We start from the raw sequence: 23,139 nt of genomic DNA on the forward strand, positions 1-23,139 counted from the left end.
ACCATCTTGGCAAGAGTTACTATTGTGTCCTCTTTTACACCTCAAGCAAGATGATTTGACCAACTGCCTATCATTGGACCTGTTTAACTGCATCCACCTCTGACATCAGTTCTTTTAAGAATAGCACTCCGCACTCATGACGTAACAATCACGGGTTACCCCGATCTTGGACAAAATTCTGTATTGTGCGACAGACACATGACAACAAATTTGTCTGAATTTGGACTTCATTTTGGCCGTCATGACATACTCTCTGAGCCATTTGTAACCTAAGTGTGGAGTGCTATTACTTTTCAAGACTTGTCTAGTCAGTCCTCCAAGTTCTCACAATGCAGAAAGCACTCCTTACAGCATTTGACACCTTCTATCCTCCTAGCACTGCCTAATTTCTTTAGAGTCAGATCTGTCTTCTAAAAGAAATATGGGTTGCCAAGATGAAACTAGAAGAAAACACACTCCTTCAACAAGTCCAGTGATTTCATCAGTCATTAGCTTCAGAGCAACCAGACAGTTACATTTTGCTTACCTGACAGACTTTGTTGTTGTTCTCCGAGATGTAGATCTCCCTGGCACATCTATATCACTATCAGAATATTCATCTTCACTTGCAGCCGAGGACCTCTTGCGTTGATTGCTGTTACTGTTTCGCGACGTCCGACCCCGGGGTTTTGTGGCTGTTCGTCTTGGTCTCTGATTTCTGAATTTGGAAGAAAGCATATTGTCAATCATCAATCAAGGTGGTAGAAGGTCACTCGAAATATAGGCTCAGAAGTATGATCGTTAGTTCTGTTACTTCGATGAACAGCTCGATGTTTTCACAACTCCAGAAATACGTAGCGCATACCTTCCACCCCCACTCCTGCCTCTTGTTGGCTGATAATCATTACTACTGCTGCTGCTGCTGTCATCACTACTATCACTACTTGATTGGTCACTATCAAGGGACTTTGTTTTACACGACCTTCGTCCGGGCCCTTTCCGCTTTTTCCCTCTTCCACCCTCATCTGAATCATCATCATCCTGCAATTAAAGAAAGGTGCAAGAAAATGTTTTAGTCTCCAAAAAGAAGGTCAAGTTATTTCCATACATGTTCATAAGCAGCCAATATGAAAATTTGTAGCAGACGAAGATCATCCTTAATAAACTTTGAAGACTGGTTTTTTTACTGGTTTGAGGATTTACATCAAAAACCCATTCAATGTCAACATTTGATTTAGATTTCTTACAAATTTCATTTTGATTTCAATGAAAAGAATGAAGAATGAAGAACTGCATCCTATGAAAATACAGCAACGGAAAACAAATAGAGTAGAACCTCTCTCTTAAGGACACCATTGGAACTGACTTATTCTGTCCTTATTAAAGAGGTGTCCTGATCAAAGAGGAGTATTTTGAAAGGTAACAACAGCTTTGGGCCCAAAACAAGTGTCCTTAATAGAGCGGTGTCTGCCAAGTGTGGTTCCATTGTGCTGTAGAACATTTCTTGTACAAATGTGTATTGTATACATGTAGCTGACACCTCTCTGTTAAGGCCATCGCATTTGGTCCTTAATTGGTAATTTCAAGTAAATTTGACAACTGTACCAGGGTAATCAAGACATCAGTCTCAGTTGTCATTTCCAAGGTGTCCTTAATGTACTAAACAAATGCGAAAGGCAATAGTGGTTCTTACCCCTTTTGTTTTTTTTACTGTGAGTCGCTCGGGTTCTTTTCTGGCCCTCCCCGATCGACGAAGGCCGTAAAGGTCGGGGCATTCTTCCATTGCCTGCAAAATATGTTAGCAAAATAACCGGCTAATTATTCCGTAGAAATAAGTACAAAGTAACATGCAATACAGAAAGACACTGGCAACCAAACAACAACATGTAGTTTTAAATGAACACTACACAACTACCAATTATTAACAACCCCCCTCGCTCCTTATAGTATAACCAAAATATTCGTTGGAATAGGTACATGGTCATTAATCAATAAAAACCTTCCTCACATCTAGGATCAGATAACGAAAAAAGAATATTGCCTAATAAATTTATCAGTAACACTTCACAGGACATTGAAATGCCGGACACAGCACAGGCCAGCAGCAAAACTAAGTTCCAACTCGAAAATGTTCCAGTCTAACTCATAGTAAACCTCAACATTCAAGCAACACATTAACTGCATATATTATGTTAATTTTTTTTTCCAATTGGGCATCAAAATTTGCGTAAAATGTCAAAATAAAATTCAGCATGCACAAAAACCATCAACTCTGGCTTGCTTGCTAGCCAAAGATGGTCACAAAACTTTTTATTCATAATTCTCAAAAATGGCACATAAATTATGAAAATCAATATTTTTCAGTCAGAAAAGTAAGATAAGACTTGACAAAATCACTTGAAAAGAGTCACTAACTGCAGGACCAACACTTAGAGTAAACTTAACCTGCCCATCTCCTGGGCAAAATGACTATCATTTAAGAGAACCACTCTACCTTTTTGATATCCTCTGTTGTGCTTTCTTTGCGACTCCTGCCAACTCTCGGCGCCCCATTTTTCGACCCCCTATTGTGATCATCGTCTGTTCCACTGGAATCCCTTTCATCGACTTGCATCGAATCTGAATTTTGGTCGTCATTGTCTGATTTATCTGACTGGTCGTCGCCACCTCCATCGTCACTGTCGGATTTCTTGTCTGAGTTGGACCCACTGCCTGAGCCGCTGTTACTATTGCTGTCTGAACTCGATCCTGACCCAGAGCCGGACCCAGAGCTCGAGTTGCTGCAAAGAATAATAATTCAATTGAAAACACCAGTGAAAGATGGTAGGGAAAACTAAATATTATTTTCAAGTATAAAGTAAAATGAACTATTTAACGTTTTTCCAGACAAAACTAGATGGAAGGGCACAGCACCATGGCCCCATAAAAGTGCTCCCTGACTTTTTTACGACAGCTTATGCATGCATTTTCTATTACAGAAGGGCGCTTACCCTGCCCTTCTCAAATCCTCCGAAAATTTGTAACTGGAAATTATACACTCATTTTGAATATCAGGAATTGCATCTTGCAGACCAAATTGGGCTTGACACTCCAGTGAACGCAAAGAGGAGGAAGATGCACAGCAAAAGACTGAATCATTTGTGCATCACAAATATTGAAACCAAAGTTTTGCATACCTTGATTCAGAGCCATCCGAATCCGAGGCAGAGTCTGAACTACTCGATCCACTCTTGTGGTCACCTTTCTTCGATTCATCATCTTCCTCGTCCTCAGGAGGAGGTCCAAACAGATTCGTGTTAAACCCACTGAACAACTGCAATGAAAGAAACACATGCAGGTCACCTCATTGCACAACCAGTTCTTCAAAGCAAATTTCTTGAAAGTGGCCACCGACTAGTTAAACTGCAAGTACTTGTCATGTCGTCAAGGGTCAGTCGCAGAGCACTGATGTTTAAGTTTTAACCAGCACCACAATTGTAGAGCACTTGTGTGTTATATACAACCAGCAGCTCTAGTGCAGAGCACAGATGCATTAGATACAACCAGCAGCTCAAGTGCAGAGCACCGCTGTGTTAGATTCAACCAGTAGCTAAATTCCAGAGTGTTGATGTCTTAGATTTAGCCAGCAGCTCAATTGCAGAGCACTGATGTGTTAGATCAACCAGGAATTCAATTGCTGAGCACAGATGTGTTAGATTGAACCAGCAGCTCAATGGCAGAGCACTGATGTGTTATATTCAACCAGCAGCTATAAATTGCTGAGCACTGTGGTGTTAGATTCAACCAGTCGCTAAATTCCAGAGTGTTGATGTCTTAGATTTAGCCAGCAGCTCAATGGCAGAGCACTGATGTGTTATATTCAACCAGCAGCTATAAATTGCTGAGCACTGCTGTGTTAGATTCAACCAGTAGCTAAATTCCAGAGTGTTGATGTCTTAGATTCAGCCAGCAGCTCAATTGCAGAGCACTGATGTGTTAGATCAACCAGGAATTCAATTGCTGAGCACAGATGCGTTAGATTGAACCAGCAGCTCAATGGCAGAGCACTGATGAGTTAGATTCAACCAGCAGCTATAAATTGCTGAGCACTGATGTGTTAGATTCAACCAGTCGCTCAATTCCAGAGCGTTGACATCTTAGATTCTGCCAGTAGCTCAATTGCAGAGCACTGATGTGTCAGATTAAACCATCAACTCAACTGCTGAGCACTGATGTGTTAGATCTAACCAGCTCAATGGCGGAGCACTGATGTTTTAGATTCAGCCAGCAGCTCAATTGCAGAGCCCTGATATGATAGATTAACCAGTAACTCAACTGCTGAGCACTGATGTGTTAGATTGAACCAGCAGCTCAATGGCAGAGCACTGATGTTTTTGATTGAACCAGCAGCTCAATTGCAGAGCTCTTACATGTTAGACAACAGCAGTAGCTCAACTGCAGAGCACTGATAATGTGTTAGATTTAACTAGTATGCTGATTCCACAGCACTGACGTGTAAGATTAGGCCAGAAGCTCTAATTGCCGAGCACTGATGTCTCAGACTCAACCAGTAACCCAATTGAAGAGGACTTACTGTTGAGCTGAGTACCAGCCAGTTTGAGAATGAGGCAACCAGTAGGACCTAGCAGAGCACTGGTGTGTTTGAAGATTCAACAAGTAACGCAATTGCAGAGATCATATTAGATTCAATAAGTAGTTTCATTGCAGAGAACTGATGTGTTAGAAGATTCAATCAGTGTCCCAATTGCGATGCACTGGTGTGTTTAAGAAGAGTCAACCAGGAGGGCCTCTCACTTATTGCTAGAGCACTGATGTGATAGATTCAGCCAGTAGCTCAGACGTTCTGGTCTAAATGGTACAAGTTTCATTTGTTGGTGTGAAATTACATCAATGTGTGTTTTCTTTGGGGGGAGGGGGGACATTATGTAACATTAACTGAAGTTAATCGCCAAAGGCCAGCTAGCCTCTCCTTTTGTGGGCCACCTGTTTATCCACCAGATGACCCTGAGTTGAATATTTATATTGCAGACTTGGGGGGGGGGTCATTGGAAATGTCACCGTTATGAATATTTTACCTGCCCAGGCTTTGCTTTGTAATAATAGAGAGAATGCTTTTTACAGGAATGAAAGGTAACCTAATACAACTGCTAGGTTTAAACTGGAGGCCAGGGAAACAAAACATTTTTCTAAGGAGATTATTCTGCCCATCAATTCCATGATGGAAAAGCAGCAGAACAAGAATTTGATATAGGGCATCAGGTCATCAATACAAATCGGCAATTCAGCAGGTATTTTACGGCCCCTTGATTTTGAGGAAAATAAAGCAATATTTTGGTTACATTTTGTTAAAATGATGTAGAAACAAAAGGCATATTTCTATATATTCATCTAGGCTTTCAATTTGTCTTGTTGGGCAAAAAGCAGTTCCTGATTTAGAGTGGGGCTTACCGACACAACGTTTCATGAACATTCTCAAGTCTGGAAACTGTCTAGAAACTCCCAAGAAAGAGCCCAGAAATACATTTAGTTTCCATTCTGCTTATTGCAGTTGAAGAAACCAACTAGGACTTGCATGTTGGTTGTTGCCCACTTAACAGAAGTTGATCAGAGAGGAGAATATGACATCTCTCATTTATACGACAGTAGGAGCAAAAAGTTAGAGGACAAATTCTGAAGTCACAAGAAGTATCGTAATTCTTCATAAAAGGACACAATATCAAATCTTATAGCTGGGTTTCAGCCTTAAAGCATACCAAAATCACTTTCATGGTTTCAAGAGAAAATCTGGGAAGAAATTCTGTGAAAATTCAGCAATTATGAAGAGACAATCCACAGAATATAAATGACCCATCTACAAGTCAGATATGTCTAAATAAATGGGTATTTTGTGAAAATGGGTCCTCTGAGAAAGTTTAAAATTTCAAGGTCATTTGAAAGTTATATGGGTAGGGATGAATCTAGAGAAGTTTGGTGGTGGTCCAACATCTATTATGGGTTCTAAGGGACCATTGAAAATGTGGGGTCCCAAATGGTCGCCTTGGCAAGTTAAAAAGAATACATTTATTATTTGCTATTGGTTCAAATGAATTACCTTTGAATTTATATTTTCTGATTTTGTCATGGTCTATATGATCACCTTTCATAATTCAATTAGTCATGATCCACTATATCTCTTTAAAAAATGAAATTGAAAGGGTTGAAATGATAGACATATTGTACATGCTCCCATGTACATTCGTGTGTACATGGTCTCCATCTCCTTCAAAATAACTTCTTTTCACCCACATAAAACCACGGAAATAAGTAAAGTCCAACATCATATTTAACCAGAAATGGGTTCGAATATGACCATAGGTACTTCTCTTGAGATCAATGATCCGAAATATCATCATAACTTGGTTGAAGAATGTAATTTCGCCACTTACCTTGCTCATTCTGGAAGTGGCATAATGCGGCAACGCGATTTCCCAGGTGCCGATTACGCATGCGTCCTACAATTTTCCGGCCTTTTTATTTCCAGTAAAAGGCACTATTCCCACCAATGCAGTCTACAATAAAAGAAAGCACGTCTAATTTGAAGATTAAGGAATCGAAAAATTGAAATTTGATTGGCAAATGGCATGCATAACATCAGATGCAAACGAAGAACTTTCAGATGTCAACACGACAACATGCAACTCGTTTTTTTGGAAAACGGAGGTTGTCTTGCCGCGATATTCTCCAAGATCACAACCGTTCTCTTCGCTAGAACTCAAAATTAAGAAATTTAATGGTTTCTACATATATAATCGAATTGATTACATACGAATATGATGACTATTTACTCTTCAACGAAGTGCTATCCTCGGCAAAATGTGGCAGACCTTCAAAGAGAAATGTTCAATAAATATGGCCGCCATATTTCTTTATTCCCAAATTTGAGAATGTGGAATTGTGGGATAGCTTAGCTTCTCCCCTTCTCAAAAAATGTATCATTTTGTTCATATCAGATGCATAAAGCATTCGTTTCAGTTGTCATTAGTTGCCTTATACTTTATTCTGCGGTTTGAACTCTTTATTAAGCCGTGAGTTGCGCCTGAAAAGAAGAAATAGCCTGCTTTTGGTCGGGTTGCAGGTGGGTGGCTGTAAAATGTTAACGGGACAGACTACACTGCGTTATCTGGTATGAGTGCGCGTTATCTGGTTATTATTTTAAAAAGCTTTGAGTATAACCAACCTAACGTCAATCAAAATTACTAAAAAAGTAACTAGTTGTTCTATGTACATCATTGTCATGGGGATGCAAAAAAACAGATGACACTTTAGAAAGTAAAAGAGAAAATACATATTTATTAGAGAGGTTCCGAGTTCATAAAGTGTGGGAACATCCGTAGGAATGCCATCCTGGCACCAGTTGTCTTCAATATACTCCGCCTCTTTGTTTACGACATTAGGAGTAAAAAAGCCTGATCTCAGGATGTTGGAATGCGGGTAACTTGTGTGGTGTGTGTGTGTGGGGGGGGGGCACTATAGTCCAAAGATGGCTTTGGTTTTCTTGGCTTATCAAAAAAAATAACAAAGTTCCAGGAGACAGTAAAAGATAATTCATGGCAAATGGCAGATGTCAGCATTGGCTGAGACCAAGGAACAATCACAACAGTGTAAATTTATAGGTTATAGTTTTTACATAATAGCACTTTATCACAGCTGTAATAACATGTATATGCTATATGTTCATTATCTTGTTATACGTGTATCCGTTGATAGCGTTTTACAATCAAATAAACCCCGGGGCGATGTTGGCAAGGGTCCAAAAGGTCCATTATATCGTTGCTCTTGCACTTGTCACATGTTTGCAATAGCCATTCATGAATGTAAACTGTGATTAGGCGGAGCATTGCTTGTTACAGAGGTGAATACTGGCTTAAGTTGGTGAAGCTCGTGATCAGGCTATCCCTTCCCATGCAGAACATCCTTTTGAGACTCTCCCGAGCGATCCGTGGAGGACCACGCGAATGAGGAGGCTATAGCAAGCGGTAATATAATGGAAAGACTCATGAATGCTGTCGAGATTGGCGACGATGTTACAGAGGTGAGTCCCGTTCTTGTCAACTCTAAGATTGCACCTTAGAGTATAACCGATAGAGATTCTGTGGTGTTTTCCATTTGTCCCATATTGTGGTTTTTGTCGTTGAGGACAAAGTCACAACCAGGATGATGGGATAAGTTCCGTTAAATCCTTGGGTATTGGATTGGCTTAACGAACGTACATAAACTCTCCGTTTTCGAATGCTCTGTTTTGGTATTAATCTAATGTATGGCAGTGATCCCCAGCAGTTACCTAGTTCGCGCCAATCTGTCGTGCATTCGTCCTGCTGTCATACCTATACTATGGACGCGGTGGATCGGTCTCTTCCCTCTCCCACTATAAAGCAATTTTAGGATGACTATATCACTGCCTCGACGCTCAGCCGATCTTCAGGATATTAGTTGCTGAACCTCCCTATTAAACTTGGCTTGACTTCGCCTATTCAGTCTTTTGAAGCTTGGTCGCCGGTGCATGGAGGAGGACGACGTGCACATCGAGCGAAGAAAGTGCTTTTTCGTGCCGCTCATCAATAATTCACATGTCCTTATCTTTTTCTGGTTCAGAATCTCATCAATGCTTGCCGTGACTTGGACCTTGAACGTGAAGACCTGCATCGGAAAACACCCCTGTCGGTTGCAATCACTTGCAACAGGTTTGATGTCGTGAGTTTATTGTTAGAGAAGGGTGCCTCTCCTAACGCCCCATACGACATGTTTTGGACAACACCGCCGATTCTGGCCGCCGCCAGGAGCGACAGTTTTGAGATCACCGAGTTGCTTCTAGCTTATGGAGCTAGGGTTGATGACATGGACAAGTGTGGCTTGACTGCCTTGGTGATTGCTGCAAGGAGGGGTAACCTGCCGTTATGTCGTCTGCTACTCGACAGAGGAGCGCATCTCCACCATGTGACTGAATTCGAACCTTTGCCACCAAGTCTGAGTCGGTATGTTGTGAGTATTGTGTCCTCGGAAGAATTCTATCAGAGGAGATCGGAACCCTTCAAATGCAATGACGCTCTGAATGAGGCCTGCCGCTATAGACACCCGGAGGTCGTAAGGGAGTTCTTGAATCGTATGGCAGATGCCAGAACCTCGAAGACGTCCAATGGCAACACTGCTCTTCACATCGCAGCGTTTTGTGAGACGCAGGAGCGGTATGTCCCAGATACGAATGAGCCGGCCAGATGTGAGGTGATGCCGACATGTCCCGCAACAGTTCAGATTCTAATACAACACGGAGCCGACCTCCAGGCTGTCAACCAATTTAATGAGACACCAGCAGGACGGTTGATGTCACATCTGGCCACAATATCTAACTACAGAACACAATCAAACTACGTTCGAGAACAACTTTCGAACTATTTTATAAACTTCTGTTTGTTAGTCAAAGCTGGGTGTCCACTTGCCGAAAAATACTTCTTGGACGTTGCTAATGATTTGCGTTTTCCTAAGAAAAGATGGGTTGATACTCTAAAGATTCTGACAGTGGCGTATAGCTCTCAGAAAGCGGTAGAAGACGAACAATCTGGAGACACTGAACTTGACGTCTCCTACATAAATGCAATGAAAGTAGCCTTTTTATCCGGTCTCCCGATGACGAAAGGCAAGATGGCGGCCCTGTACAACCTGAAAATACCGTCCTCTTGCAAATATGGCGGAGTGGTCGACGAGTTCTTTTTTGGGTTCGTTTTGCACGGTGGTTGCCTGCCAAAACTCCCGCAAAAACTACGACAACTCTGCCAACAAATACTCCGTCGGTCAATTCGACGGCCGTTGTTGGACAATGTCATGTCGGAGGAGCTTAACCTGCCTCTCTACTTGAAGAGATGCATCTTTTTTGAATACGATGTGCAAATCACCTTACCTAATGTGGATAACGAGGGTGGCACTAATCTACCAGACTATTTTGAATAATGTGCATTGCAATCTCGACATTATCGGTGCGTTATTTTGACGGCCTGAGACGGGGGACATCTATTTGCCGTCGGACCTCTCCCGACGGTGTGATAGAAGGCAGTGCAACGGGATATGCTACGAGAACCCCTGATTCACCCTCACCGTATACCATACATGTCGGACGCGTTTGCCGATCAATTGCATGTTCATTGTCATATTTTTACATGTTATTCTTAGTTAGCTGCATAATAAATTTGAAATAGTCAGGAAATGAATAACCTTTTTCCACTTCTCAAAAGTAGAAAATATGTCTTCGGCAATTATTCATTGAGGGTGACGATTTATGATATTATGACCATTTGGTTAAGGATGGGCTGCCTAGGGAGCTAGAGTGCACTATAACACAGGACTAGCTAGGGCACTTGTCCCGTGTTTGTACACTCAGCCCATTATGCCACTGATTTCCCCGCTCTGCTGTTCAGACGGTGCTCACTTCGCAAACAAATGTGCCGTGAAAACGTAAGCGTAAGACGAAACGTAAGTTAGCGAAATCTCACTATAACACTAATATGAACCATGACTTGGATTTTGACTGGGAGATAAATAACGTCTTGGCCCAATTGTCATGGTTAGGTAGTTCGCGGCTGTAAGCTTTTGGTTACAATCATTGTAGAGGATAAAATGCAGTTACTATAGACCAATGTTGCGTAATAAAGTTGTATTTTTATGAAGACAAGAAAAACCGTCTGCGTTGCGGCCGCTATGGAGTGCTTATTGTGGTTGTTGTCGTGTTGCCATGATGACGTCACTTTGTTGGCTTATGGTGGAAACAGGCGAAGCAGGTGCCCGTTTGCACCACAAAAAAGCAGAATAACATCACTGATGGTTTATATTTCGTGAACCTAACAATAGATTTGAAATGTGCGTTTGTTAGTACACCCGAAAACTTTGTGAAATCGTTGCATATCTGCAAATTCTTCCTTCTATGCAGCATAGCAGCGCTGTCAGTGTTCGTGTGACTGTATATCACTGCACAGTAGTAGTGTAATGCTAGTGTATGCTATGTCACTGTACTATGTGAATACATTGTTTCAAGCAGAAAACCATGAGTACTGATTGCGGCTTTCTATTTGACTTGCTGGCGTAAATCAAGAGCCACATCAAATGACATTGGTAAAATTCATTTACTTTGAATGCATTTAAATCATTAATGGATTTATGACATGTCATGATAATCATCATCATGATTGATATTGTTGCTGTCATTGAACTAACGATCATGCATTGAACTGACTCGCCAGAATTTCTTTCAGAATTCAGAAACAATGGATGATTCAGGCCGAGCACTCCTGTCAATGGACATTGACAGGTTTACTAAACTTGGCCATGAAGAACTGCAGAATGGTGACGTCACGAAGGCTGTGGAGGCGTTCTTGTTCGCGTTCAAACAGGCGAAGCAATTTGACGATGGTTATTTGGAAAGGTCATGTGCTTTCAACCTTGGTGCTGTGTATATTGCTTCCAATAACCCGGAAAAGGGACTTGAACTTCTGCAGAGAGCTGTGCCCCCTATGAATAAAAGAGATGGAAGCTCAAATGGAGATTTGTACTATAACTTCGGATTGGGTTACGAATCACTTAAAAATAGTGCAGAGATGGTCAAGTACTTTCAAATGGCACTCCAAGAATATGAACTGGAGAATAACCATGAGATGATTGCTGCACTATCTAAGAAACTAGGACAGATCTATGCTAAGGGTTCTAAGTCTAAGGAAGCTGCGGATTGCTATGGTAAGGCAGCCAAGGCATTTGGTAGCTTATTCCAAGTCGAGGAGAGGATTCTGATGCTCAGTAACCGGGCACAGCAACTTTTGAAAGTCGGGGATAAAACAGAATGCCTGCCAACTCTCGATGATTGTTTTCAACTTTGCCAAAAGATGGAGAACAAGTCCAGTCAAGGTGAGTAGGCCTTATTGTTGGGATTGAGCAAACAAAGCGTAGTTTCATTATCTTCCTGTTGGTTCTGATGGGTGTTCATCATATTGAGAATAAGAAGTTTAAAAGTCTGGTTTTGTAAAGTGTTGTGACATTGTCTCTTGAATAAGTGGAGTAATCCCAAGGCTCCTGAACTACATTATTGGAACACTTCATTAATCATATTACTTGTACTACTTTTCTACTTCAGTCAAATTATACGGTGACCTTGGTCTCTTTTACACTCAATGTGGCGACTACGGGAAAGCATGTCAATGTTTCCAGGATGCTCTCTACATCGTGAAGCTCGTCACCACAGACAAGAAGAAAGAAGCTGTGATTGTACAAAATCTTGGTGCTGTTTATAACACTCTTGGGCAATATGAGGAGGCTTTGAATCATCATACTGCTGCTGCAGCGATGCATGGTGAGTGAACTTATTCATTGGAGGCCTAGGTCTTGCTGTGAAATGAATGTATGACTGAAGTTGCTGAAGGTTTGCAGAATTCAACATAATCTTAGTAAATCTCAACTTTATCTTCTTCAGCTGAACTCGGTAATCGGGGTGCCCAAGGCCAGTGTTTCTCCAATGCTGCCTATTCATACACGCAGCTTGGTGACAACGAATCGGCCGGCGAGTTCTACCTTCACGCTCTTCAGGCTTCGAAAGATGCTGGAGACAAACACGGAGAATGGCAGGCGATGGAAGGTCTCGGAGCTGTCGCCTTCAACAGGGGACTAACCGATAGAGCTGTACAGTATTTCAACAAAGCCCTGGTCATTCTATCAGGCTGCGAACAGAATCTAGTGGCACAGGAAAGAATCGTTGGAAAGCTGACGGATGCCATACAGTGCAAAGTTGCCAAGGCTTCAGATGGGCTTCCACCGTTACCTGTCAAACATTCGCTGAGTACCAAAGAGTCAGTGCAGTCGGTGAGGACTATAAAAAGACATTTATTGTGATGATCATAATGAGGTCTGCTGTACATGGATAGTACTTCTACAGAGTGTTAAATCTCAAGAGTAGTTGTCAGAGAATATCAGGGTTTGACATATACAGATGTAAATGGCCTGCTTTAGGAATCATACATCTATAGAGTCATGTAACTTGACCTTCAAATCAAGATTTTATGCATATTTCTTAAATCTATCACTGATTTGGATTTCTTTCAGATACCAGTCACCATGAGCAAAAGAGAGCTTGCAAGAAGTCACAGTGGACGTCCGCCGTCAGTCATCTCGCTTCCAACGAAGCAGACTCCCTTGTATGTACCAGCGCCACCTATGAAGGATATCGACAGGAACATCAGGTTATTAGTTAATGACGAATCTCCATCCACACGGGATTTTTATAGGCCAACTGCTCCCTTGACAAGGTGCTGTTTTTTGTTGCTTTTAGTGATGTTGTAGTCTGCCTATACCTTGCATACCTTTATTCTCCTGTACTAGGTTTAGCATGGTTTGGTGGATATATTGTTCAAGGGTAAAATTTATCTATATCATGTCGAGTGCCGGTCACTGAAGTTTTCAAGTTCACCCTAATATATTGATGGCACAAAGTAAATTTAACCAAATTTAGACTGATACAGCAAGAACCTGCCAAGTAAGAAACGTGCGTAGCTTGTGATAAATCATATCTCCGGCTAAAGACGGAGTCAGTCACTAGGGCAATAAACTCAATTGGCACCTAACCATAGTGGCAGGTAAAAACTATTCTAAGTGAATGTGCAGAGTGAACACTGTTAAAAGAAGAATAAACTGGCACTGGATCTACATTGTAATAATTAATCCACCAGACTTTGATGAACCTGGTCTACTGGAGCTTTTTAAATCACTGCTTAATGATCAGTAATGGAACCCAATTATTTTCCCTGCCTTCAATCTTTAACTTTATCTTAATGATTTATTTATTATTTTTTACATTCTATTTATAAAGCTGTTCTTACGCGTTGTTTCAATCTTAGACCCTTGAAGTTTATTAGAGGGGTCTGGTTTGTATTTGCCTTTCTGCGACACTGATGGTTATAAATCTGAAATCATCATTTACATTAAAACTTATGATTTCCAGGAATGAATTTGAAACAAAAAGGTAACAATAAATGCATCTTTTATGGCTCCTTTCAAAGTTGCAATGTTTTTAAAGAATTGGTTGGAAGTCTTTGGTGTTTTTATTAAGGCTTATAGCTTGCTTAACCTTATCAGCATGTTCCCCTCAACCCAGCTGATCATGTTACCTTTCCGCTTAACCCCACTCCCGGTATGTGTATTGAGGCTTTTTGCTTAGTTTAACCTTATCAGAACCTTCCCCTTGTAACCCCCACTCCAAGTGGTAAACTTCCCCTAACCCGCTAGCCAGGTGGTTGTATTGAGGCTTATAGCTTGCTTTGACTTATAAGAACCTTCCCCTAACCCCACCCCGGTGTGTGTATTGACAAATGAGGAAAACAACAGCAAGTAGATGTCTCTAATTCATAACCAATTCCCAATAAATGTTTGTGCAGTATTCAGTCTTTGCAAAAAGCCTTTGGTCTATGTTTGTCATATTTGTGTGTTTTGCGTTAATATTTACCATATTGAGCAAATAGTGAGTAAATATATTTGGCCATGTTCTTATTTCTGGTGACCAATAATTGCCCCCGAGTGATTGAGGAACACCAAAGGTACACACTGCAGAAATACTGCTTGGACTTTGGCTTTGTTTTTCATTTCTGCAAACTAAAAAATATAGGGTTTTTTGTTACTAAAAGGAAAATGCTATATGGAGGCTCTTTCACTCACAGGGGTAGGTCCTATTAAGTGTATTATGAAAAACTTCTTAGAAGTCCATAAAAAGACAAGTCGCAGTACCCCAGGTTGGCCTGGATGGTGCAATGTGGTGAAGACTCTTTCTCATTTCATCATTACTCTTCCAGGCGACCCAGGAAAATTTCTGACACAGGTTTGATCATACCATATTATAATGCCCTCGGTCTGTCGGACTACGACAGTGATACAGACTTGTCGCTTTCAACGGCACCGTCTTCCCGCAGAGTATCTCGTAGTCGAAGGTTATCAGATGAAGTGGACGGAATGCTCAAACAGTTTAGAGAAGACAGGTAGATACTTTGTAGAATGTCATGAAATACCTAGTTTGTTGACAAAGTGCACACCCGGGCCAAACTGCTGTTATCAATGGCTTGAATCGAACAATTTTATATGTCAGACAAAGAATCTGTCATCAGTAACAGTGGAGAGGTTGCAATCTAATGCTCTTACAAGTTAACTTCACCTTGTGTGGATCACGGTATAACCTTTCACAGGTTCCGTTATGTATTCTACCTGGGGAAAAGGATATGGTATTAAGACTATTCAAAACCTCATATCAGATTAATCCCAGAACAGACTTACAACAAACAAGTTGACAACATCACTTTAAGTTCCATTATTGGCTCTAGAACTTGGTTATTGAGCAGCTTCAAGCTATGGAAACTGTTATATTTGTGTGATTTTAGTTATCGAAGTGAGGACTATTACCCATACTACCAGAAACCGTATAATACACCTTTGTGGTGAGTTTTCTTAATGTGATCTACTTCACTTCTCACTTCAGCTAACTATTGCACATTTTATGTTAGGCTATAGTCCTAAAGCCCTCCCACAAAAGAGGGGTTTTCCCACAAAAGAGGGGTTTTCCCACAAAAAGTGGTTTCCAGTCTTTAATAGATTGTTCTTTATGTGAATGTAGAAGTAGCCTCACATGCGCTATTTAGCATTTTCACTGCTTGTCTATTCATTGAAGTTATGTATTTTTGCTAAAGAATCGTACCAGAGTGCCAAGTTATGTTGTCTTTGTGACTGTTTTGAAATGTAGCTTGTCGGAATCAAAAGATTACAATGAAAATATCTTGGATGTGATGAGATATCAGATGTCTTTCAGTCAATTCAAGCTCATCCTGTCTTTAAAATCGAGTGATTAAGGTCAGTTTGTGTCAACAGCAAAGACATAAGCTGGGATCTGAAACAGGACTTGCATCTCACACTACTCATTGTATCATACATTGTCGTTTCGAAGTTATGGCTAAAATGTTTATATTTACTTGATATGTTCTCTTTTTGTGATCAGGAAAGGTCGCACCAATCGTCCATTGACTGCTAGACCTGAGAGAAGAAAGAAAAAGACATCATTGACAAATGAGGAAGTTGCATTGATCAGAGCCATGCGTCGTGGTTCCAGGGACACGTCAGAAAAGAGCAGACAGCCAGTTGAGGCACCTAAATCGTCAAAGAAGGAGAAGAAAAGAAGGTAATAAACAAGAATAGAAACAGCAACATTTGACTATCAACATGGTACTTTGAAGTAAGGGTTTTTGCCAGTACAAAGAAAGGTAATAAGGCTCTCTTGGATTATCTTGTTTAGGTTCCTACTACACATGCAAGAGAAATGCGAATGCTGTTTAAACATATCAAAATATGGTTGCTCTAGTCTATTCTCACCATTGCTCTGTTTCCTGTCACTTCAGGTTAGGTGCAAGGAGACCTGTAAGTCCCTCAAACGTCATGGTACCTCATGCGAAAAATGTGTTAAGTGATCGACGTCTTCTCAGATCAAATACATTTGATTCCAAGGAAAATTACAGACAACGCATGAAGAAGTTGTATAAACTTTCAGATTCTGGTGAGTATGATTTTTTCATGTGCGACTCTTTTCACTGTTGTGGCGTTGACATTAGTAAGCGATTCTTGTGGTGTGGGAATTGACCCAAAAGCACCTGGAGGCCAGCCCACACAAAGATTCCTGCAGAAATCTACTGGACGTTGAGGGATAATTTGACACACTTACTGTCTTCTGATGAGGTCTTATCAAATTTAATTCTGATCGTAACATGTTTTTCTCTACAGATATTGACTGGGAATACCTCAATAGAATTGGGCCAAAACCGATAACTCCCCGTGAGTCGCTGATCCGTGGCAGGAGCTTCGTTGAGGAAGGTGTCCACATCTTCAGCAGTAAAGTTTCAGAGTCGTCGTCATCCACGTCACTAAGCTTGGACTCAAAAACAACCAAAGAGTCGGACAGTGAAACAGAAACTGATACTGACTCTGATGAGGAAACGATTGAGGAACACCAGGATAATCTCCCAACAAGCTTTAACCTAGACAGTATTCGATATGCTCGCACATCTGAGGAGTATCGGCGCATGATGAAGGAAGGCCGTGAAGTACGAAGATACTCACCTGCGGATCCAGACAAGGGTGTGCGTCCTATGTCATCGCGGCAAAGACCATCAGATAGACAGAGGTCTTATAATGGCAGACCGTCATCTTCAAAAAGCAGACCCAAAGAAACTGACGAAATACCCAAGGCGCGTGTGTCACCTAGAGCACAAGCTCCACCATCACCACGCCAGGCTCAACCGTCACCCCGAACGCAGCCATCCCCAAGAGAAGAAGCCTCCTCAATCGAATCACCTGTGCCAGTATCTTTGCCAACCCAAAACCTTGAGATGGCACCGAGACCACCTGAGTCCCCCAGGTCTCCCTCACAAGAACACCCACCCTCCAGGGAGCGCTTTGAAAAACGTATGATGGAACACATGGACGCAGAAAAATCTGAGCAAAGAACGAATCGTATTGACTCCATCGATAGTGCTCAGTCTTCATCAATGGCGGACACAGACTCACGGTCGAATTCACGTGATCCTGATTACGAAGATGCATTACCTGTAGAAACTGCTGTATCTCCTGATGCAGCACCCGCATCGTCACCAAGGCCTCTGGATCGAGGAGTGTCTCTTGCCACCTCTGCAACTGATAAGTCGGACAACCGGGATTTAGAGGAGTATCGACGGAAGCTGGAACGACGTGATGCCAGTTTGGATGGCACAGAATCTATATCTGAGAGTAACTTGTCAGAAAGTGGGTCATTGTACACCTCGTCTGATTCTGGGACTCTTACAGCAGATGAAGAACCACCATATGAATCGATCAGGCTAGGAACGTAAGCATCAAAATGTTCCCTTTTAGTATTTTCTCTAACTACTCACTTGCCTTGTTGTATGGTAGGGACAGAGAACTTCATAACATTTGCGTTCAGTTTACCTCTTCCTCATTAGCTTTTGAACATGATGGAAGGCAAGCACTGTTATCTTTTTACTCTGTGCGTAACTCCTCTAGAGATTCTTCATTCAGTAGCAATCGTGTCTGCACAATGCTCTTCCATTCGCAGAACTGGTACACCTCCACCTGTTCCTCCACCATTGGAGTCCACCTATGAGAAACCAACAGGTGCACAACCTGGGCCAAACTTCTTCAGGGCGGACACTGAGGAAGTTGAGGAGAAGATGACAGCCAGTGAAGGTAAATGTGCAGTATAGTGTTGTCAGAGCTTGATGTAATTATCGTCATAGATACAGTGAAAGAAGTACTTTTTGCCTGAAAAGGGCCAAAATCAGCCTGAAAAACTTGTTTTTCGCAACACGTTTTTGGGGCAGTTACCCCCTGCTAAATTGCTACTGCTACCGCAGCTACATTGTCTCTTCTCTTTTGCAGCAGTTATGGGGGAAAGTGGTCTTTATGAAAGTATCCGGACGGGCAAGTTTGAGGATGTACCACCTGGTGTTGAACCCACAGCAGGAGATGGGACAAATGGCGGGGAGGGCACATCTCAGCCTGTCGTGCCACCTCGGCCTCCAAATATCGAAAACATGTCAAGAGCTGAGAAGTAAGTATAAATGTAAATCTACCCTTTATTTGGTCACGGATGGACCTACCCTTGATCAGGAACCAGGCTGACGCATGATAATTGGAACCATTCACTTGTAGGTTTGTAGGGAAGTCAAAAACTATGTTTTAGAAGAAAAAACCCAGTTTAGTTGGTCTTAGTGCTGCTTTCTAGGGGATCGCACATCTGGGAGATAGGTGTATTATAGATGGGTATAGTTTATACTGATCTATTTCTCTCATGTGCAATATTGTGACCTTTTCCCCTGGTGTTACATGTGTATGTTATTGGTGTTTATAGATACCTGGTTCTCATGGGTATATCTGGTGATATTATGAAAGTAATGCAGACTGTATCAGTTAGAAGGAGAGGTTTGATGAGACGAAATAATAAGTAAGTCGGCTTCATCAGGAAGAGGATTGATTTGGCATTTTCATTTCTATCAAACTATCTCCAAAGATTCACACTACATGTGTAGTTCAACATATTTCATAGGCATGTACATGTGTCTGGCACCTTATCATGAACATTGAATACCACAAGAATGGCAGGTAGAGCCTGGGCTTTCCCCTGGGACCTACTTTGCTCCTGCATTGATAATAAACACTGTACCAATCTGAACAGCTCAACTTCCATGTGACCCAAGATCTTGTGCAGACAGCCGATGAAAATACCAAATCTAACCTTCGAGCTGATTTGTGATTTGGATACACCAGCACATTTGGAGTTACCTTGTGTTGAGTTATTCTCAATACTGTAAACCCGGAAATATTGGCGGCCATCTCATTTCATGATTTGTGAAATTGCAACGTTTGCACACTTTTAAGTCAGCATTTTAACAATCCGGTAACAGACATATCTGTAAACATAAAAAAAAGGCACATGAATATTTCCGGGGTTACCATATTGAATCTGTTGGGAACTAACCAACCTAATCTTCCCCTCCTGATTGTAGCACAACTTCTTGTAGCGTTCTTCATAGCATTCCAAGCTGGAGAAATTCTGTGAACAAACCAGAGATTCAGGGATCTTAAAAAAAGCAACAGCCTATTGTGGCCTCCTCTATTTCTGTTTTCATCATGGTCAGCAGAGACCTGCCGGGTAGTCAGTGAATAGGGAACAACTACATGTACAGTAATGCATGATCAATGAAGTATTACATGACGTTGCCATTTTGGGAGTAGCTCTCAAGGCTATAGGCAAAGCATTATTTTCATTGCATGCTCCATGTTGCCTCTTTTGTTACACAATCGTCAGGTGGTAGCTTTTGGCTGTTCAACATGACACTTTTGTGTGCATGCTGTTGACAATACCCAATTTAGGAGGGCAGTCACTTTCCACCCTTGGGGTTGGATGACAGTCTGAGTGCAATCATGATGTCTTCTTACACTCCCCTTTTCTTCCTCCTCTAGAGAAATGAAAGACAACAGGTACCTCTTTTGAATAATTGAAAATTATCAAGTCTATTTTGTTGGCCTGATCAATTCATAATTCATAACTCTTGTAACCAAAAGTGAAATTGAAGAGAAATTGTCATGATTCAAGAAGTTCCCCTTACTAGGGCACTAATTGTCTGTTATAAAAAGGTATTTTCTTGTAAGGCCATTCAAGATGACTTGATCTCTGCATGTTCTCCAGTTAGCTGGTTCACAGATTTTATGCATTCAGTTTCATCAAAAATGATTCTTGGATTCGTGATAAAGTTTACCACATCTTCACTTTCGATCCACTTAAAATTAACTTCCACTCCTTTTAGACCTTTTTCATTCCCTTTTCCATATTCTGCATTCTATCATGAATCATCTATTGAAATGACTAACAGTTTGACAGTTTGTGAATGAAAATAAAACCAACCTCACCAAATATGAGATCATATGTTTTTAATCTTATTCAAATTCAACTATCTTCCATTTAACTAGCACCTAACATTTTGTGTTCCACTACTCCAGAAAGTATTGATTTTATCAAGTTCTATTTCTTCTAGTCAGTAAAATACGGGTATGGATTTGAAGTTGAAATCACATGGAATCTGTGTACCGGTAACTTGAGTGTGTAATTTTGTATCATTGTCCATGTATATCAATTTAGATAGATCGGTTTGTTTTCCGATGACATCCTAGCCCTGATGTACTTGACCATTAATGTATACAGTCACATCAGGAGATGTCACAATAACCTGCCACTCAGGATATGATAGATGTAGCCCTCCTTTAATACAACCCCAGCAAAGACATTCCATTTAGTCCCAGCTAAAACTGTGTCTTACCCAAGATCACACATATTCACAATATTTTTGACATTTTTCAAGGTGTAACTTGTGATTGTAATGCTCTTGTTGTGCTTTTACATGTTTGTTGAAAACCTCTTGAACCTGCCTTTGTGCTGTAAGAGTAATATTACGCATGTGTGTATTGACTATTGTGAAAAAGCAATTGAACTCTCCTTCTTTTGTCTGATGCCTTGTTAGCTTGTAAGGCACTACATGACACTGTGGTGTCTGCATGCCATATTTGTTGGGCTTTCCTCAATAGGAGTCTATGTAGCAGCATTCTCAGTCCTTTAGTTCTATGGGCCGTAGCTACTGTTGGTGATTGTGTGGTGTGGAATGGAGGAGTACCAGTACATTGTATATTGCTTGTTGTCTTAACAGCAGAAAATCCTTGCTCATTCTCGTTCAAGAGTGACTTGAGTTTCAAAGCTGGCCAATTGAACTGAAGTGGAACCTGCCTTGGTCTTGTGGGCACCTATCGATTTTGGTCAGCTCTGTTCTGGTAGCAAATTAAGTTTTAGATATTACCTCTGTACCAGTACAGGTAATTAGGCCACCTACCCAAATATGAGATGTTACTTCATAACAGGTTTTGCACAAACCTTATGGTCACATCCTTGCTGTTTTTCAGAGAGAAGGCTTTGTATGATTATCAAGTAAAGAGGGATGAATATCAGAGGAGACGGGAGGAGAGGAGAAAGTTACAGCAGGCCTCAGTAGAGGAAAAAGATGATAAGCTGAGGGCTCGGCAAAGGAGCCGAATGTGCTCAGTGATGTAGTCTGAGCTCAGGCAAAGGAAGGGAATAAGTTAAAACCCTGGGGGCCGCTCTCAATCACAGGTGTCTGTTGATCGAAGCCCTATCAAGGAAACTCTTCATGTCGTTATCTGGAGGGAACATATACCATCCTGGGGTAGAGACTTGATGTACAATTGATTTTGTGTAAAGATGTAAAGATGTATATAATCATGTAAAAGATATTTTGTTACTATAATACTGCTATGTGAATTGAATTTGATGAGCAGTTTTGTGGAAGATAATATACTGGATGACTTTTACTTATTAGGAAACATTACCAATTATTTTAAACAAGTATTCATATTTAGGTTTATGAAGGATTATTTTGTAAAGTTTTTTTGGAGTGTACATATGATATGGTCAAAATTATACAATTTGTTGTTTGTTTTACTTAATGAACCGTCCAAAACCTTGTTGAGCTTGTTGTTGTGGTTTAAGTTAACATGTGATCATTGCAAATTTAGTCATAATCAGAAGGAAGCCATGCCTATCGAGCATAATAATCACAAAATCAGAAGTGAGGTAATGTTTGTGCGGAAAGCTAGTTCCTGATTCTCGGTTCCGATTATATAGCCTATCATTAAAACGGTGTTCATACAATCTTTCTAACTTTTGTAGATATAATAAGATTTATGAACTGCCAAAAGCAAGGACTCAACCGATTCCTCCACTGAGGGATGCCTATTTAGTCAAGATATCGGGTAGTCAAATAGGAGAGTATACTGTCAGGCCTATGCTGAATAACTATTTATCATCATGTGTCAACCAAAACATTCCAAACTCTGTGATCATTTTGTCTAAGTCAGACTTGCCACTTATAACTACAGTAGAACCTCTCTTAGCGGACACCTCTCTTATAAGGTCAACCTCTCTATTAAGGACACTAGTTTTGGTCCCAAATTGGTTATTTCCATTCAATTTGACCTCTCTTATCAGGACACCTCTCTATTAAGGACAGCATTTGTCAGTCCCGAGGGTGTCCTTAATAGAGAGGTTCTACTGTACTTTGTATCTATATCTATGGGGACAAAATCCTAATGGTGTGCCTTTCTTTATCGATGCAGGACCAGTATCTCTGTTTAGAATAGATCTAGCACCAAGTCATTTTGGATCATTTCAATATGAGTCTAGTTATTTCTGTGTAGCTCCTTCTTCAAAGTTTTTTCAAAACATTGAAATCCTGTGATAGAAATACAATGTATTATTTTGCGAGAAAAACAAAATTGTAAGAAATATCAGTAGTGATCTGTAATGAATAATAAAGAGAGCGTTATCATGATAATATTATATCTGTCTTGCTGTCTGTCTTCTGCCTTGACGTGCTGCTAAGCACGTCAAAGGGATGCTTGCAAGAACCCAGTTACCAGCCCTTTCTTCATATTTGGAGTTGTTGACACCATCCTTCATCAGACTGACCTCTCCCAACAGAAATCAGAAGCATTGCTCGAGGTGGCACC

General features: G+C 41.0%; 3 protein-coding genes across 14 annotated transcripts in view; 2 read left to right on the forward strand and 1 right to left on the reverse strand.

Moving 5' to 3' along the window:
* LOC135483248 (chromodomain-helicase-DNA-binding protein 1-like) overlaps positions 1–6,874 on the reverse strand; it is a 28,018-nt gene extending 21,144 nt beyond the window's left edge. For all 4 annotated transcript variants that reach the window (XM_064763939.1, XM_064763938.1, XM_064763940.1 and 1 more), the window contains exons 1-7: positions 6,785–6,874; positions 6,405–6,527; positions 3,156–3,292; positions 2,474–2,759; positions 1,673–1,765; positions 845–1,020; positions 527–697 (exon numbers count right to left, since the gene is read on the reverse strand). In XM_064763939.1, coding sequence (XP_064620009.1) covers positions 527–697; positions 845–1,020; positions 1,673–1,765; positions 2,474–2,759; positions 3,156–3,292; positions 6,405–6,413 — 872 coding nt within the window. In that variant the 5' untranslated portion in view covers positions 6,414–6,527; positions 6,785–6,874. The remainder of the gene's footprint in view (positions 1–526; positions 698–844; positions 1,021–1,672; positions 1,766–2,473; positions 2,760–3,155; positions 3,293–6,404; positions 6,528–6,784) is intronic.
* A 1,124-nt stretch (positions 6,875–7,998) lies between these two features.
* LOC135483843 (poly [ADP-ribose] polymerase tankyrase-2-like) lies at positions 7,999–10,139 on the forward strand. The gene is made up of 2 exons (XM_064764891.1): positions 7,999–8,050; positions 8,611–10,139. The coding sequence occupies exons 1-2, from the start codon at positions 8,003–8,005 to the stop codon at positions 9,958–9,960; spliced, it is 1,398 nt and encodes a 465-aa protein (XP_064620961.1). The 5' UTR covers positions 7,999–8,002; the 3' UTR covers positions 9,961–10,139.
* A 626-nt stretch (positions 10,140–10,765) lies between these two features.
* LOC135483249 (serine/arginine repetitive matrix protein 1-like) lies at positions 10,766–22,967 on the forward strand. Of its 9 annotated transcripts, none has more exons than XM_064763946.1 (15): positions 10,766–10,863; positions 11,256–11,901; positions 12,128–12,343; positions 12,464–12,849; positions 13,090–13,292; positions 13,985–14,005; positions 14,829–15,011; positions 15,408–15,464; positions 16,019–16,198; positions 16,416–16,570; positions 16,795–17,893; positions 18,122–18,252; positions 18,445–18,616; positions 20,029–20,046; positions 21,517–22,967. In XM_064763946.1, the coding sequence occupies exons 2-15, from the start codon at positions 11,268–11,270 to the stop codon at positions 21,662–21,664; spliced, it is 3,603 nt and encodes a 1,200-aa protein (XP_064620016.1). In that variant the 5' UTR covers positions 10,766–10,863; positions 11,256–11,267; the 3' UTR covers positions 21,665–22,967. The 9 variants fall into 9 exon arrangements, with proteins under 9 accessions (XP_064620016.1, XP_064620017.1, XP_064620011.1 ...); XM_064763947.1 differs by having other exon boundaries at positions 10,772–10,871; XM_064763941.1 differs by lacking the exon at positions 10,766–10,863 and adding an exon at positions 10,913–10,951.
* Positions 22,968–23,139: the final 172 nt, after the last annotated feature.

Source organism: Lineus longissimus, chromosome 2 (assembly GCF_910592395.1).
Source record: "Lineus longissimus chromosome 2, tnLinLong1.2, whole genome shotgun sequence".
In the NCBI taxonomy this organism is placed as follows: Eukaryota; Metazoa; Nemertea; class Pilidiophora; order Heteronemertea; family Lineidae; genus Lineus; species Lineus longissimus.

Bases quoted from the DNA above. Each gene is read 5' to 3' on its own strand.
- LOC135483843 (XM_064764891.1), top strand. From the start codon at position 8,003: ATGGAAAGACTCATGAATGCTGTCGAGATTGGCGACGATGTTACAGAG. The intron at 8,051-8,610 runs GTGAGTCCCGTT...TTTCTGGTTCAG, and splicing joins TTGGCGACGATGTTACAGAG to AATCTCATCAATGCTTGCCG.
- LOC135483249 (XM_064763941.1), top strand. From the start codon at position 10,928: ATGCAGCATAGCAGCGCTGTCAGT. The intron at 15,465-16,018 runs GTGAGTTTTCTT...TTTTGTGATCAG, and splicing joins CCGTATAATACACCTTTGTG to GAAAGGTCGCACCAATCGTC. The intron at 18,253-18,444 runs GTAAATGTGCAG...TCTCTTTTGCAG, and splicing joins GAAGATGACAGCCAGTGAAG to CAGTTATGGGGGAAAGTGGT.